This window comes from Pseudophryne corroboree, chromosome 2, assembly GCF_028390025.1.
Source record: "Pseudophryne corroboree isolate aPseCor3 chromosome 2, aPseCor3.hap2, whole genome shotgun sequence".
Classification (NCBI taxonomy): Eukaryota; Metazoa; Chordata; class Amphibia; order Anura; family Myobatrachidae; genus Pseudophryne; species Pseudophryne corroboree.
In genome coordinates, this window is record NC_086445.1 from 230,652,117 (window position 1) to 230,670,635 (window position 18,519).

Consider the following 18,519-nt stretch of genomic DNA (forward strand, 5'->3'; position numbering starts at 1 on the left):
TGATCTAAACCCAGTTAACAGTATGATAACAGAAAGAGCCTCTTAAAGATGGCTCCTTAACAATATAACCCGAATTTGTTAACAATAACTATGTACAGTATAGCAGATAATCCGCACTTGGGATGGGCGCCCAGCATCCACTACGGACTCCGAGAAATAGAATTATCGGTAAGTAAATTCTTATTTTCTCTATCGTCCTAAGTGGATGCTGGGGTTCCTGAAAGGACCATGGGGATTATACCAAAGCTCCCAAACGGGCGGGAGAGTGCGGATGACTCTGCAGCACCGAATGAGAGAATTCCAAGTCCTCTTTTGCCAGGGTATCAAATTTGTAGAATTTTACAAACGTGTTTTCCCCCGACCACGTAGCTGCTCGACAGAATTGTAATGCCGAGACCCCTCGGGCAGCCGCCCAAGATGAGCCCACCTTCCTTGTGGAATGGGCCTTAACAGATTTAGGCTGTGGCAGGCCTGCCACAGAATGAGCAAGTTGAATTGTGTTACAAATCCAACGAGCAATCGTCTGCTTAGAAGCAGGGGCACCCAACTTGTTGGGTGCATATAGTATCAACAGCGAGTCAGATTTTCTGACTTCAGCCGTCCTTGAAATGTATATTTTTAAGGCTCTGACAACGTCCAACAACTTGGAGTCCTCCAAGTCGCCAGTGGCCGCAGGCACCACAATAGGTTGGTTCAGGTGAAACGCTGATACCACCTTAGGGAGAAAATGCGGACGAGTCCTCAGTTCTGCCCTATCCGAATGGAAGATTAGATAAGGGCTTTTATAAGATAAAGCCGCCAATTCAGATACTCTCCTGGCGGAAGCCAGGGCCAGTAACATAGTCACTTTCCATGTGAGATATTTAAAATCCACCTTTTTCAATGGTTCAAACCAATGGGATTTGAGGAAATCTAAAACTACATTTAGATCCCACGGTGCCACCGGAGGCACCACAGGAGGCTGTATATGCAGTACTCCTTTAACAAAAGTCTGTACCTCAGGAACTGAGGCCAATTCTTTTTGGAAGAATATTGACAGGGCCGAAATTTGAACCTTAATAGATCTCAATTTGAGACCCATAGACAATCCTGATTGTAGGAAATGTAGGAAACGACCCAGTTGAAATTCCTCCGTCGGAACACTCCGATCCTCGCACCACGCGACATATTTTCGCCAAATGCGGTGATAATGTTTCGCGGTGACTTCCTTCCTTGCCTTAATCAAGGTAGGAATGACTTCTTCTGGAATGCCTTTCCCTTTTAGGATCTGGCGTTCAACCGCCATGCCGTCAAACGCAGCCGCGGTAAGTCTTGAAAGAGACAGGGACCCTGTTGTAGCAGGTCCCTTCTCAGAAGTAGAGGGCACGGGTCGTCCGTGACCAACTCTTGAAGTTCCGGGTACCAAGTCCTTCTTGGCCAATCCGGAGCCACTAGTATTGTTCTTACTCCTCCTCACCGTATAATCTTCAATACCTTTGGTATGAGAGGCAGAGGAGGAAACACATATACTGATTTGTACACCCAAGGTGTTACCAGTGCGTCCACAGCTATTGCCTGTGGATCTCTTGACCTGGCGCAATACTTGTCCAGTTTCTTGTTGAGGCGAGACGCCATCATGTCTACCATTGGTCTTTCCCAACAGTTTATTAGCATGTGGAAGACTTCTGGATGAAGACCCCCCTCTCCCGGGTGAATATCGTGTCTGCTGAGGAAGTCTGCTTCCCAGTTGTCCACGCCCGGGAAGAACACTGCTGACAGTGCTATTACGTGATTCTCCGCCCAGCGAAGAATCTTGGCAGCTTCTGCCATTGCACTCCTGCTTCTTGTGCCGCCCTGTCTGTTTACATGGGCGACCGCCGTGATGTTGTCCGACTGAATCAACACCGGTTTTCCTTGCAGGAGTGGTTCCGCCTGGCTTAGAGCATTTTGGATTGCTCTTAGTACCAGAATGTTTATGTGAAGAGACTTTTCCAGGTTCGTCCATACCCCCTGGAAGTTTCTTCCTTGTGTGACTGCTCCCCAACCTCTCAGGCTGGCGTCCGTGGTCACCAGGATCAAATCCTGTATGCCGAATCTGCGGCCCTCCAATAGATGAGCCTTTTGCAACCACCACAGAAGATATACCCTTGTCCTTGGCGACAGGGTTATTCGCAGGTGCATCTGAGGATGCGACCCTGACCATTTGTCCAACAGATCCCTTTGGAAAATTCTTGCATGGAATCTGCCGAATGGAATTGCTTCGTAAAAAGCCACCATTTTTCCCAGGACTCTTGTGCATTGATGTACAGACACCTTTCCTGGTTTTAGGAGGTTCCTGACAGGTCGGATAACTCCTTGGCTTTTTCCTCGGGAAGAAAAACCTTTTTCTGAACCGTGTCCAGAATCATCCCTAGGAACAGCAGACGTATCGTCGGAAAACAGCTGCGATTCTTGGAATATTTAGAATCCAGTCGTGCCGTCGAAGAACTACTTTAGATAGTGCTCTTCCGACCTCCAACTGTTCTCTGGAACTTGCCCTTTTTAGGTCGTGCAAGTAAGGGATAATTTAGATGCCTTTTTTCTTTGAAGAAACATCTTTTCGGCCATTACCTTGGTAAAAAGGCCCGGGGTGCCGTGGATAATTCAAACGGCATCGTCTGAAACTGATATTGACAGTTCTGTACCACGAACCAGAGGTACCCTTGATGAGAAGGACAAAATTTGGACATGGAGGTAATCCTTGATGTCCAGGGACACCATATAGTCCCCTTTTTTCCGGTTCGCTATCACTGCTCTGAGTGACTTTATCTCGATTTGAACCTTTTATGTAAGTGTTCAAAACATTTTAGATTTAGACTATGTGTCACCAAGCCGTCTGGCTTCAGTACCACAATATAGTGTGGAAAAATAATACCCTTTTCCTTGTCGTAGGAGGGGTACTTTGATTATCACCTGCTGGATATACAGCTTGTGAATTGTTTCCAATGCTGCCTCCCTGTCGGAGGGAGCCGTTGGTAAAGCAGACTTCAGGAACCTGCGAGGAGAAGATGTCTCGACTCTCCAATCTTTACCCCTGGGATAATACTCGTACGATCTAGGGGTCAACTTGCGAGTGATCCCACTGCGCCCTGAGACTCTTGAGACTACCCCCCCACCTTGAGTCCGCTTGCACGGCCCCAGCGTCATGCTGAGGACTTGGCAGACGCGGTGGAGGGCTTCTTTTCCTGGGAAAGGGCTGCCTGCTGCAGTCTACTTCCCTTACCTCTATGTCTGGGCAGATATGACTGGCCTTTTGCCTGCATGCCCTCATGGGAAAGGAAAGATTGAGGCTGAAAAGACGGTGTCTTTTTTAGCTGAGATGTAACTTGGGGTAAAAAAGGTTGGATTTCCCAGCTGTTGCTGTGGTCCCCAGGTCCGATGGACCGACCCCCAAATAACTCCTTCCCTTTATACAGCAATACTTCCATCTGCCGTATGGGATCTGTATCACCTGACCACTGTCGTGTCCCTGACATCTTCTGGGAGATATGGACAACGCACTTATCTTGATGCCAGAGAGCAAATATCCCTCTGTGCATCTCACATACATATATATAGAATGCATCCTATTAAATGCTCTACATGAATAAAATATTTTCAGTCAGGGAATCCGACCAAGCCAACCCAGCACTGCATCTCCAGGCTGATGGCGATCGCTGGTCGCAGTATAACCACCGTATGTGTGTATATACTTTTTAGGATATTTTTCCAGCTTCCTATCAGCTGGCTCCTTGAGGGCGGCCGTATCTGGAGACGGTAACGCCACTTGATAAGCGTGTGAGCGCCTTATCACCCTAAGGGGTGTTTCCCAACGTACCCTAATTTCTGGCGGGAAAGGGTATAACGCCAATATTTGCTATCGGGGTAACCCTACGCATCATCACACACTTCATTTTATTTTATCTGATTCAGGAAAAACTACAGGTAGTTTTTTCCACTCCCACATAATACCCTTTCTTGTGGTACTTGTAGTATCAGAAACACGTAACACCTCCTTCATTGCCCTTAACGTGTGGCCCTAATGAGAAATACGTTTGTTTATTCACCGTCGACACTGTATTCAGTGTCCGTGTCTGTGTCTGTGTCGACCGACTGAGGTAAATGGGCGTTTTTTAAAAACCCCTGACGGTGTTTCTGAGACGCCTGGACCGGTCCTAATAGATTGTCGGCCGTCTCATGTCGTCAACCGACCTTGCAGCGTGTTGACATTCTCACGTAATTCTCTAAATAAGCCATCCATTCCGGTGTCGACTCCCTAGAGAGTGACATCACCATTACAGGCAATTTCTCCGCCTCCTCACCAACATCGTCCTCATACATGTCGACACACACGTACCGACACACAGCACACACACCGGGAATGCTCTGACAGAGGACAGGACCCACTAGCCCTTTGGGGAGACAGAGGGAGAGTCTGCCAGCACACACCAAAAACGCTATAATTATATAGGGACAACCTTATATAAGTGTTTCTCCCTTATAGCATCTTTTATATATATACAATATCGCCAAAATCAGTGCCCCCCCTCTCTGTTTTAACCCTGTTTCTGTAGTGCAGTGCAGGGGAGAGCCTGGGAGCCTTCTCTCCAGCTTTTCTGTGAGAGAAAATGGCGCTGTGTGCTGAGGAGATAGGCCCCGCCCCTTTTACGGCGGGCTCGTCTCCCGCTATTTTTGAAGTTAGGCAGGGGTTAAATATCTCCATATAGCCTCTGTGGGCTATATGTGAGGTATTTTTTGCCTCTAATAAGGTTTTTATTTGCCTCTCAGAGCGCCCCCCCCAGCGCTCTGCACCCTCAGTGACTGTTGTGTGAAGTGTGCTGAGAGGAAAATGGCGCACAGCTGCAGTGCTGTGCGCTACCTTTATGAAGACTCAGGAGTCTTCAGCCGCCGATTTTGGACCTCTTCTCTCTTCAGCGTCTGCAAGGGGGCCGGCGGCGCGGCTCCGGTGACCATCCAGGCTGTACCTGTGATCGTCCCTCTGGAGCTAGTGTCCAGTAGCCAAGCAGCAAATCCACTCTGCACGCAGGTGAGTTCACTACTTCTCCCCTAAGTCCCTCGTTGCAGTGATCCTGTTGCCAGCAGGACTCACTGTAAAGTAAAAAACCTAAGCTAAACTTTCTCTAAGCAGCTCTTTAGGAGAGCCACCTAGATTGCACCCTTCTCGTTCGGGCACAAAATCTAACTGGAGTCTGGAGGAGGGTCATAGGGGGAGGAGCCAGTGCACACCACCTGATCTGGTAAAAGCTTTACTTTTTTGTGCCCTGTCTCCTGCGGAGCCGCTATTCCCCATGGTCCTTTCAGGAACCCCAGCATCCACTTAGGACGATAGAGAAATATAACTAACAACTAGAGATGTGCGGCGGGCACTTTTCGTGTTTTGTGTTTTAGTTTTGGTTCTAATTCCCCGCTCGTGTATTGGTTTTGGGTTGGTTTTGCCAAAACCGCCCCTTCGTGTTTTGGTTTTGGATCTGGATGATTTTTGGAAAAAAACATAAAAATTGCTAAAATCACAGAATTTGGGGGTAATTTTGATCCTACGGTATTATTAACTTCAATAACATTAATTTCCACTAATTTCCAGTCTATTCTGAACACCTCACAATATTGTTTTTAGGCCTAAAAGTTGCACCAAGGTAGCTGTATGACTAAGCTAAGCGACACAAGTGTGCGGCACAAACACCTGGCCCATCTAGGAGTGGCACTGCAGTGGCAGACAGGATGGCACTTAATAAAAAACTAGTCCCCAAACAGCACATCATGCAAAGACGTAAAAGAGGTGCAATAAGGTAGCTGTATGACTAAACTAAGCGACACAAGTGTGCGGCACAAACACCTGGCCCATCAAGGGTTGGCACTGCAGTCCCACTGCACTAATGGTGGATACCAGACGCACGTCTAACACCAACATAGCTGTCAAGGCCTCAGTTATCTGCTTTGCAACAGGATGACTGCTGTCATATTTCATCTTCCTCGCAAAGGACTGTTGGACAGTCAATTGCTTAGTTGAAGAAGTACAAGTGGTCTTCCGACTTCCCCTCTTGGATGACGATCGACTCCCAGCAGCAACAACAGCACCGGCAGCAGCAGCAGCAGTAGGAGGAAGTTGTTCTTGATCTTTCCCTATTTTATCTTCCAAATTTTTGTTCTCCATTATTTTTCTGGAGTTATATAACAAAATGCAGCACAGGAAAGCGTACCTCTACACCACACAGGGCAAACCCTGTAAAAATTATTTGGATTAAATATTAATAACCCCTTTATTTGGAGTAAATATACAGCATATGGCAGCACCACTGGACTGGACTTATACGGCAGTATCACTGGATTTATACGCCAGTACCACTGGACATATACGGCAGTATCACTGGACATATACGGCAGTATCACTGGACATATACGGCAGTATCACTGGACATATACGGCAGTATCACTGGACTATATTTATACGGCAGTACCACTGGACATATACAGCAGTATCACTGGAGTTATACGGCAATATCACTGGACATATACTGCAGTATCACTGGACTAGATTTATACGGCAGTACCACTGGACATATACAGCAGTATCACTGGATTTATACGGCAATATCACTGGACATATACAGCAGTATCACTGGACTGGATTTATACGGCAGTATCACTGGACTGGATTTATACGGCAGCACCACTGGACATATACGGCAGTACAACTGGACTGGATTTATACAGCAGTACCACTGGACTGGATTTATACAGCAGTACCACTGGACTTATATGGCAGTATCACTGGATTTATACGGCAGTATCACTGGACTGGACATATACAGCAGTATCACTGGATTTATATGGCAGTACCACTGGACTGAACATATACAGCAGTACCACTGGACATATACAGCAGTATCACTGGATTTATACGGTAGTACCACTGGACATATACGGCAGTATCACTGGACATATACGGCAGTATCACTGGACATATACGGCAGTATCACTGGACATATACGGCAGTATCACTGGACATATACGGCAGTACCACTGGACATATACGGCAGTACCACTGGACATATACGGCAGTACCACTGGACATATACGGCAGTACCACTGGACATATACGGCAGTACCACTGGACATATATGGCAGTACCACTGGACATATACGGCAGTACCACTGGACTTGATTTATACGGCAGAACCACTGGATTTGTACAGCAGTATCACTGGATTTTTACGGTAGTACCACTGGACATAAACGGCAGCACCACTGGACATATATGGCAGTGCCACTGGACTGGCTTTATACGGCAGTACCACTGGATTTATACGGCAGTACCACTGGACATATACAGCAGTATCACTGGACTGGATTTATATGGCAGTACCACTGGACATATACGGCAGTATCACTGGATATATACGGCAGTACCACTGGACATATACGGCAGTACCACTGGACATATACGGCAGTACCACTGGACATATACGGCAGTACCACTGGACATATACGGCAGTATCACTGGACATATACGGCAGTATCACTGCCACTGGACATATACGGCAGTATCACTGGACATATACGGCAGTATCACTGGACTCGATTTATATGCCAGTACCACTGGACATATACGAGAGTATCACTGGACATATATACGGGAGGAGTATCACTGGACATATACGGGAGGAGTATCACTGGACTTATGCGGGAGGAGTATCACTGGACTTATGCGGCAGTACCACTGGACTTATGCGGCAGTACCACTGGACATATACGGGAGGAGTATCACTGGACATATACGGGAGGAGTATCACTGGATATATACGGGAGGAGTATCACTGGATATATACGGGAGGAGTATCACTGGACATATACGGGAGGAGTATCACTGGATATATACGGGAGGAGTATCACTGGACATATACGGGAGGAGTATCACTGGACATATACGGGAGGAGTATCACTGGACATATACGGGAGGAGTATCACTGGACATATACGGGAGGAGTACCACTGGACATATACGGGAGGAGTACCACTGGACTTATGCGGCAGTACCACTGGACTTATGCGTCAGTACCACTGGACTTATGCGGCAGTACCACTGGACTTATGCGGCAGTACCACTGGACATATACGGCAGTATTACTGGACTGGATTTATACGGCGGTACCACTGGATTTATATGGCGGTTTCACTGGATTTTTTACGGCAGTACCACTGGACATATACGGCAGTATCACTGGACTAGATTTATACGGTAGTACCACTGCACATATATGGCAGTATCACTGTGTCAGCGTCCGGAGTCTTACCGGTACGCTGGGGCCACGGGGCTGGCTTCCTTGGCGATGTGCGGGCAGCGGCGGAGGTGGGCTGCTGCGCCAGATCCGTGGGCAGCAGTAGCGGCGGTGAGGGGGTCCGCTCGTGGCGGCGGGACGTTGCTACAGTGGGTCGCTCTTGCTGAGCCATTGCTAGGAGACCAGGGGCAGTGAGCAATGTGGCTTTGCAAAAAGGTCTGCATTACTGGGCGCCGCCATGTTGGAGACCAAGTTTTGAGCATAGTTCCTGTTTCCTGTCTCTTCCAGCCAATCCAGGGAAGCTCTCCCTATAAAAGGGGGCTGGTTTAGGACAGGGATGCCAGTGCTTCAAGTTACAACCCTGTTGTAGGTGCTTTAGCCTGTGCTCCCAGGATTCCGGCTGTATTCTGGTTCCTCCTGATCCTGCTTGGTCGGTTCTCTGTTGCTGCTGCAGCCCTGCCATTCCTACCCTGCTACTGCCTGTGGAAGCGCCCCTGGAAAACCCGGTCCAGTAAGACTCTTTGGGCACAGTCGGCCCCGGGTCTTCTGCCTCGTCTTTCAAGCCACACTCCACAGATCTCCTTCACCAGCCACGCCTTTGTACCACCGACCACCGCCTGCAGATTATCTTCAGCCCCATTTTCCAAACCACATTCCACAGTCCTTATCTCCAGCCACGTCTTCAACCATCATCCACAGTTCCACAGTTCATCATCTACAGCATAGGTTCTCAAACTCGGTCCTCGGGAGCCCACACAGTGCATGTTTTGCAGGTAACCCAGCAGGTGCACAGGTGTATTAATTACTCACTGACACATTTTTAAAGGTCCACAGGTGGAGCTAATTATTTCACTTGCGAATCTGTGAGGAAACCTGCAAAACATGCACTGTGTGGGCCCCCGAGGACCGAGTTTGAGAACCTATGATCTACAGTCTCGTCTTTCAAATCACAGTCCACAGTTCTTTGCCTCCAGCCACGTCTTAACCATCGTGCTCCAGTCTCGGTTCTCTACCTCAGCCCTGTACATAGTAAATACTTTCCATTGACTCTCAAACCCCGCCTACGTTCTTCATTGCTCCGTGTACCATGCGAAGGAACTATATCCAGCCCCCTCATCTGGTTCATTCACAGCCTGCTACCTCCTCGGGCAAATCTTAGCTGCCGGATCCTCAAACTCTGCTAGACGTGACACACTGGATTCATACTACAGTACCACTGGACATATATGGCAGTACCACTGAACTTGATTTATACGGCAGAACCACTGGATTTTTACGGTAGTACCACTGGACATAAACGGCAGCACCACTGGACATATATGGCAGTGCCACTGGACATATACGGCAGTACCACTGGACATATATACGGCAGTACCACTGGACATATATACGGCAGTACCACTGGACATATATACGGCAGTACCACTGGACATATATACGGCAGTACCACTGGACATATATACGGCAGTACCACTGGACTTGATTTATACGGCAGAACCACTGGATTTGTACAGCAGTATCACTGGACTTTTACGGCAGCACCACTGGACATATATGGCAGTGCCACTGGACTGGATTTATACGGCAGTACCACTGGATTTATACGGCAGTACTACTGGACATATACAGCAGTATCACTGGACTGGATTTATACGGCAGTACCACTGGACATATACGGCAGTACTACTTGACATATACGGCAGTATCACTGGACTCGATTTATATGCCAGTACCACTGGACATATACGGGAGGAGTATCACTGGACATATACGGGAGGAGTATCACTGGATATATACGGGAGGAGTATCACTGGATATATACGGGAGGAGTATCACTGGACATATATGGGAGGAGTATCACTGGACATATACGGGAGGAGTATCACTGGACATATACGGGAGGAGTATCACTGGACATATACGGGAGGAGTATCACTGGACATATACGGGAGGAGTATCACTGGACATATACGGGAGGAGTACCACTGGACATATACGGGAGGAGTACCACTGGACTTATGCGGCAGTACCACTGGACTTATGCGGCAGTACCACTGGACTTATGCGGCAGTACCACTGGATTTATATGGCAGTTTCACTGCATTTTTTACGGCAGTACCACTGGACATAGGGGGTAATTCCAAGTTGATCGCAGCAGGAATTTTTTTTGCAGTTGGGCAAAACCATGTGCACTGCAGAAAGAGTTAGATTTGGGTGGGTTATTTTATTTCCGTGCAGGGTAAATACTGGCTGCTTTATTTTTACACTGCAAATTAGATTGCAGATTGAACACACCACACCCAAATCTAACTCTCTCTGCACATGTTAAATCTGCCTCCCCTGCAGGTGCACATAGTTTTGCCCAACTGCTAACAAAATTCCTGCTGCGATCAACTTGGAATTACCCCCATATACGGCAGTATCACTGGACTAGATTTATAGCGGTAGTACCACAGCACATATATGGCAGTATCACTGGATTCATACTACAGTACCACTGGACATATATGGCAGTACCACTGAACTTATACAGCAGTATCACTGGACTGGACATATACGGCAGTACCACTGGACATATACGGCAGTATCACTGGACTTATACGGCAGTATCAATGGACTGGCCGTATCACTGGATTCATACTACAGTACCACTGGACATATATGGCAGTACCACTGAACTTATACAGCAGTATCACTGGACTGGATTTATACGGCAGTACCACTGGACATATACGGCAGTATCACTGGACTGGATTTATATGGCAGTACCACTGGACATATACGCCAGTATCACTGGATTAAGTTATTACTTTAAGTCTCTCTTCTTTATCACTCTCCCAGCTTTGATAAATATTCCCTAATATTTCAGTGGTGTCAGATGATACCCTGATGCCAAAATATAGTCACCTGTGTCATACTGATCCTCTAACTGCACAATGCAACATGTGGCAAGTGATGTTGTGTAAAAATAAATAGATCAAAATATTGGAATGTTCTCCATGGGTGGCACTTGATATACCGGCTGTCGGGATCCCGGCAGCTGGCATACCGACAACTATTTTTCCTCTTGGGATGTCCACAACACCCCTGGAGGGAAAATAAATAGCGTGGCGCGAGTGGTGCACCACCGTGCCCACAGCGAGCCCGCAAGGGGCTCTTTTGGGCTCGCCCCGCTGCTGGTATACCGGCGGTTAGGTCCCCGGCGCTGGAATCCTGGCTGCCGGGATCCCGAGCGCCGGCATACCGTAGTACACCCGTTCTCCATTACTTGCAGATTTGTTTGCATATTGCCAGAGAGGAGTACCTGGCCTATTACGGATAGGGTTCTACCCTATTAAATTCATAGTTATTGAGTTCCATGTTTACCTACAAAGCTGGTAAAATGTAAGGCATAGAAGTCACCACACTTGCACAACTTAATTTCAATAACAGTCAGAAAAACACAAGATAAAACCAAAAGAAAAATGTGCATCACATAACAATGAGCTTAAAGGCAAATAAAGTTAAATAATGGAACAAAAACAACAAGAACTAGAAAGTACAGTAACTCTAATGTTTGAACTGAACTGCTAAATACACTAAACACAGTGAAAATGCCATTACTATAATGGAAAAACATTTAAATATAGCAAACACCCGATACTCAAGAAGTGACAATGTCTATAATAACACAGCAGGCTTTGCAGATATCCAGTAAGTAACAGTGTACATCTATTCACGTTTGCTAACTTACTTGCCTTGCTTTGGATGCCCTCTTCAGGTCGTCTGATCTGCCAGCCCTCTCCGCCATGTAGTGGGGTTATTTTGTATAGTACAGGCACAGTATCCCCAGAAGTGTGGAACAGAAACTTTCTCAGGAAAATGTACAAATGATTCAGCTGCTGTATTATTGTACTATGTTATATCTCTTTGGTTCTGATCTATAAATTAAATTGATTCTTTGCCATAATCTGTGTCCTGCTATATCCTGGTCTCCCTGCTCTCTGTCTATTCCTGTAGCCAGTGTCTACAATCTATCCGCCTCTCTCATGTCCCTCTTCCTCTCTGTCTAGCTCATTTGCTGATTTTCTGTGGGCTTCCCTTGCCTCAGGTCTGTGAGCTGTTGCTGCTGATTTCCACCCACATACACATTGCAATAAGCCTCTTTCTCTGTATGTCAGGGTTGTGTAGGAGGGCTGGGGGAAGGGCCAAATCAAAAGCTTCTATCATAGCAATGCAATACTGGAGCAAGCTTGACCATCAAATATCCATTTCCACACTAACATGATTAACTCCATGACAAACAACATGATGTGTTTACTGTATTTCTACAGACTTTATGCTTTGCTAAATAAAATGCTTCAGTCACAGAGCCCAACTTTCTGCCTGATTTATTGTGATGAACCCATGTTATATCTATGCTATACATTCAGTACACAGTACACAGTACACAGGGTTTTTTAATTTTATTTTGTAACAAAATGGAGTTTCTTTTGTATTCAGGAGAGGACATTAAACTTACCAAATGATCTTCTGGTTTACTTCAGACCTATTAGTTCAAAGCATATTTCTGGCCATATAGCACCTGAACTGTGGCTTCATCTTCACATGTCCTTCTTCCTTCATGTCATCCAATCACACTGCGCTCCTCCCCTCTTAAAGCTACAGGTTCAGGGGTCTATTTACTAAGCCTTGGACGAAGATAAGGTACCAGCCAACCAGCTCCTAAATGTCAGTTTTGAGCTGATTGGCTGTTACTTAATCTCCGTCGAAGGCTTAGTAAATAGGCCTGTGCGAGCAGGGGTTAAAGTGATGGGGAACAAGGTGGAACTGAGTCCCACCACCACTGGCGTTTCTATAATGGGTGCAGTGTGTGCGGTGCACACAGGCCCCTGAGTCCAGAGGGGGCCCCTACCGCACACACTGCACCAATTTTTAAAATACTCACCCCTCCGAAGTTCAGCGCCGGCATCCGCAGCGCTATTAGAACTCCGTGAAAATGGCTCAGCGGCCATTTTCACGGAGTTCTGTGCATGCGCAGTAGAGAAATCTCAGGAAAAATGGCCGCCGCACCATTTTCCTGGAGATCTGCACCTGTAATGGTAGGGGGAACTAGTTCCAAAACCTCCATTGACTTGCACAGTAATTCCAACAGCTAAACCTGCCCCATCACCTACATCAATAGATTATGCAGGCGGCGCTTGTGTTGCTGATGAGATGCAGACACCTCCCCATTTCTCAGGTCCTGGTGGCTCCACGGTCCTCCTCAATTTACAGCCCATCCCTCCTGGTACTCACACATGCTGTGTCTGTTGGACAGCATTCAGCCCCTCCTCTGGTCCCAGTGGCTTCCTTTTCCGGCACGGTGTGTGTGATGTCATGCTGTCACTGCTGCTGAAGTGAAGAGGAGCTGGCTCTGTGCATCTTGAAGACAAGACGAGAGGGAGCTGGAGGGACAAGAGAGGTGGGAAAGCTGCTGACGGGATACAGGGCACGGAGCTACTGGAAGGACACAGGCAGTGAGTTGCTGGAGTGGCAGAGGCAGAGATGTGTATAAGCAGCACTACTGTGGGCATTATGTGTAAATGTAAAGGGCACTACTATTGAGGGCAATATGTGTAAGGGGCACTACTACTGTGGGAAATGTGTATAAGGGTCACTACTGTGGGCATTATATATAAGGGACATTACTGTGTGGCATAATGTGCATAAAGGGTACAATTGTGTAGTGCATTATATATAAGGACACCACTGCGTGACGTAACCTGAATAAGGGGCATTACTATGTGGTGTAATATAAATCAGGAGCACTACATGCAGTGTAATGTGAATAAGATTGTGCTACTGTGTGGTGTAATTTGAACTGGGGGTACTTTCATATGATCACGCTGCTTCTTTGTGAGATCAATGTCCCTTTATAAAGTATGGAAAATTTATAGATTGCAGGGAGGTGCCGAAAGCACTAGCACTAGCCCTGGCTCCACTTAATGTGAGGGCGGGAGTAGGTGGCAGGGAAAATCAGTTCCACCACCTCTCCAAGACCACACTAAGCACTGTGTGCGAGTCTTGCATATCGCAAATGCTTGGAACCAGAAGTATTTTGGTTTATTCCATATTTTGGAATATTTGCATACCATAATGTATCTTGGGGTTGGGACCCAAGCCTAAACGCAAAATGCATGTACAGTATGTTTCATATATACCTTATACACACAGCCCGAAGGTAATTTTATACAATATGGTTAATAATTTTGTACCTGAAACAAAGTTTGTGTACACTGAACCATCAGAAAGCAAAGGTGTCACTATCTCAGCCGTGCTCAAAAATTACGTATTTCAGAATATTTCATATTTGGATAGGAAAAATAGGATTTTGGTTACCTACCGGTAAATCCTTTTCTCGTAGTCCGTAGAGGATGCTGGGGTCCATATTAGTACCATGGGATATAGATGGGTCCACCAGGAGCCATTGGCACTTTAGGAGTTTGAGAGTGTGGGCTGGCTCCTCCCTCTATGTCCCTCCTACCAGACTCAGTCTAGAAACTGTGCCCGAGGAGACGGACATCTTTGAGAGAAGGATTTAACACAGATAGTGGCGAGATTCATACCAGCTCACACATACAAGGCACCTCAAACTAACTAGCTTGAAAAACTCAACAACTTACCAAGTAACAATGCAGTACATAACTAAAAAAGTTGTACTGAACCATATAACGGTTGCAGGAAAACGAAGCGCTGGGCAGGCGCCCAGCATCCTCTACGGACTACGAGAAAAGGATTTACCGGTAGGTAACCTTAATCCTATTTTCTCTTACGTCCTAGACGATGCTGGGGTCCACATTAGTACCATGGGGATGTACCAAAGCTCCCAGAATGGGAGGAAGAGCGCGGAGGCTCCTGCAAAACTGATTGACTGAACTTCAGATCATCAGAGGCCAAAGTATCGAACTTGTAGAACTTAGCAAACGTGTTCGACCCAGACCAAGTTGCCGCTCTGCAAAGTTGTAACGCCGAGACACCCCGGGCAGCCACCCAGGAAGACCCCACCTTACGAGTAGAGTGGGCCTTTACAGATTTTGGACACGGCAATCCTGCCATAGAATAAGCATGCTGGATAGTGAACCCAATCCAGCGAGATAAAGCCTGCTTTGAAGCAGAACACCCAATTTTCTTGGGATCATACAGGACAAACAAAGAGTCCAATTTCCTGTGACAAGCAGTTTTCTTCACATAGATTTTCAAAGCCCTCACAACATCCAAGGACTTTGACGAAATTGAGGAGTCAGTAGCCACTGGCACCACAATAGGTTGGTTGATATGAAACGCCGACACAACCTTTGGAAGAAACTGCTGACGTGTCTGGAGCTCAGCTCTATCTTCGTGTAATATCAAGTAGGGGCTTTTACAGGACAAAGCCCCCAATTCTGACACACGTCTAGCAGAAGCTAAGGCCAACAACGTGACAACCTTCTATTTAAGAAATTTGACCTCAACCTCCTGTAGAGGCTCAAACCAGTCCGACTGGAGGAAATGCAACACCATGTTAAGGTCCCAAGGCGCCGTAGGCAGTACAAAGGGAGGCTGAATGTGCAGAATTCCCTTCAAAAAGGTCTGAACCTCCGGGAGGGTAGCCAATTGTTTCTGGAAGAAAATGGACAGGGCCGAAATCTGGACCTTCACAGATCCCAACGTCAGGCCCATATCCACACCTGCTTGCAGGAAGAGGAGGAAACGTCCCAGCTAAAACACCACCGTAGGAAACTTCTTGGACTAACACCAAGAGACATATTTCTTCCAAATATGATGATAATGCTTAGACATTACCCCTTTGCTAGCCTGTATCAGGGTAGGAATGACCTTCTTCAGAATGCCCTTCCGAGCAAGTATCAGGCACTCAACTTCCATGCCGTCAAACGTAGCCGCGGTAAGTCTTGATAGGCGAACGGCCCCTGCTGCAGCAGGTCCTCCCGAAGAGGAAGAGGCCTCGGCTCTTCCTGCAAGAGATTCAGAAGGTCCGCGTACCAAGCCCGCCTTGGCCAGTCTGGAGCAATGAGGATCGCTTGAACTCTTGTTCTCCTTACGAGCTTTAGAACTCTTGGAATGAGTGGAAGTGGTGGAAACATGTACACCGACTGGAACACCCACGGAGACACCAGGGCATCCACTGCCACTGCTTGTGGGTCCCTCGACCTGGAACAATAGCGTCGAAGCTTCTTGTTGAGACGAGAAGCCATCATATCTATTTGGGGTAACCCCCAAAGGTCTGTTATTTACTTGAACACCTCCGGATGGAGACCCCACTCCCCTGGATGGAGATCGTGTCTGCTGAGGAAGTCTGCTTCCCAGTTGTCCACTCCCAGAATGAAGATTGCTGAGAGCGCCAACGCGTGTCTTTCTGCCCAGAGGATGATTCTTGTCACCTTTGACATTGCAGCTCTGCTCTTCGTTCCGCCTGTCGGTTTATGTAAGCCACCATCGTTACATTGTCCGACTGTCCTTTAATGGCCCGATCTCTTAGAAGATCGGCCACCTGAAGAAGACCGCTGTAGACGGCTCTTAGTTCCAGGAGGTTGATCGGCAGGCTGGCTTCCAGACTTGACCACCTTCCTTGGAAGGTTTCCCCTTGAGTGACTGCGCCCCAGCCCCGAAGGCTCGCATCTGTGGTTAGAAGGACCCAGTCCTGAATCCCTAACCTGCGGCCCTCCAGAAGGTGAGGCAATTGGAGCCACCAGAGGAGTGAAATCCTGGCCTTTGGCGACAGACGAATTCTCTGGTGCATGTGGAGATGAGATCCTGACCACTTGTCCAGGAGATCCAGTTGGAAGGCCCGAGCATGGGACCTCCCATACTGGAGAGCTTCGTAAAAGACAACCATCTTTCCCAAAAGGTGAATGCATTGATGAACAGACACCCGGGCTGGCTTCAGGACATCCCAGACCATTGTTTGTATCACCAATTCCTTTTCCTGAGGAAGAAACACCCTCTGCACTTCTGTGTCGAGGATCATCCCCGAAAAGACAACCTCTGGGTTGGTTCCAAATGTGATTTTGGAAGGTTCAGAATCTAACCGTGGAGTCTGAGTAGGTGGGTTGTGAGAACAATGGACTGCAACAGCTTCTCCTTGGACGATGCCTTTATCAGCAGATCGTCCAGATATGGAATGATGTTCACCCTGTTTGCGGAGGATAATCATCATCTGCCATCACCTTGGTGAACACCCTCGGTGCTGTTGAGAGGCCGAATGGCAGGGCCTGGAACTGGAAATGACAGTACAGTAATGCGAAACGGAGATAAGCCTAATGCGGCAGCCAAATCGGAATGTGGAGGTACGCATCCTTGATATCCAGGGATACTAGGAATTCCCCCTCTTCCAAACCTGATATCACCGCCCGGAGAGACTCCATTTTGAACTTGAACTCCTTTAGAAAGGGGTTCAGTGATTTTAGGTTCAGAATGGGCCTGACCAAACCATCCGGTTTCGGTACCACGAAAAGGTTCGAATAGTAACCTGTGGTTTGCCAATGAGGAGGAACTGGCACAATGACCTGTGCCTCCACAGACTTCTGGACAGCCTCTTCTAGGACAGTTCTGTCTGCCAGTAGAACTGGCAAGCCTGATTTGAAAAATCGCTGAGGAGGGAGATTCTGAAATTCCAGCCTGTATCCCTGGGACACAATATCTATCACCCAGGGATCCAGGCCGGACGATACCCAGACGTGACTGAACTGTCTGAGTCTCGCTCCCACTGGCCCCACCTCCAGGCCGCGCGGTTCACTGTCATGCGGAGGACTTTGGCGTACCTGAAACAGGTTTTTGTTCCTGGGAACCTGCAGCAGCAGGTTTCTTGGATTTAACTCGACCTCCCCTAAAGAAGGTATTGGACGGTTTGGCCTTTCTAAGCTTGTTAGGCCGAAAGGACTGTGATGCAGATGAAGAGAATGATTTCTTCAGAGCAGGTGCAGCTAAGGGGAAGAAACGGAGACTTACTCGCTGTAGCCGTGGATATCCACGTGTCACAACTGAGGGCTGAGGCTGACTGAGGGAAGCCTCATTTGTAGGGGCTGGCGTGTAGGTGAACCTTGGAGGTGAGATTAGGTTCCTAGACATGCAGTATGATTAAGCACCATGAGCCCGAAGGCATGACTCCAACAACGGAGTAAAATTATAAACAGTCAGTTTATTCAACACACAGTATAACTCTTGGCAAAGAGATAGCGTCAACAGTGAGTGCACGATAAAAATGCAG

At 47.5% G+C, this 18,519-nt stretch overlaps 1 protein-coding gene across 2 annotated transcripts in view; it reads right to left on the reverse strand.

Annotated features, from left to right (window-relative positions):
* The window catches only part of NAB2 (NGFI-A binding protein 2), a 110,746-nt gene extending 98,291 nt beyond the window's left edge, over positions 1-12,455 (reverse strand). The window contains exon 1 of one of the 2 annotated variants that reach the window (XM_063952437.1): positions 12,032-12,455. In XM_063952437.1, coding sequence (XP_063808507.1) covers positions 12,032-12,084 — 53 coding nt within the window. In that variant the 5' untranslated portion in view covers positions 12,085-12,455. Of the gene's footprint in view, positions 1-12,027 lie in introns of both variants that reach the window. The other variant, XM_063952438.1, reaches the window with a different exon arrangement.
* Between the last annotated feature and the right edge of the window lie 6,064 nt (positions 12,456-18,519).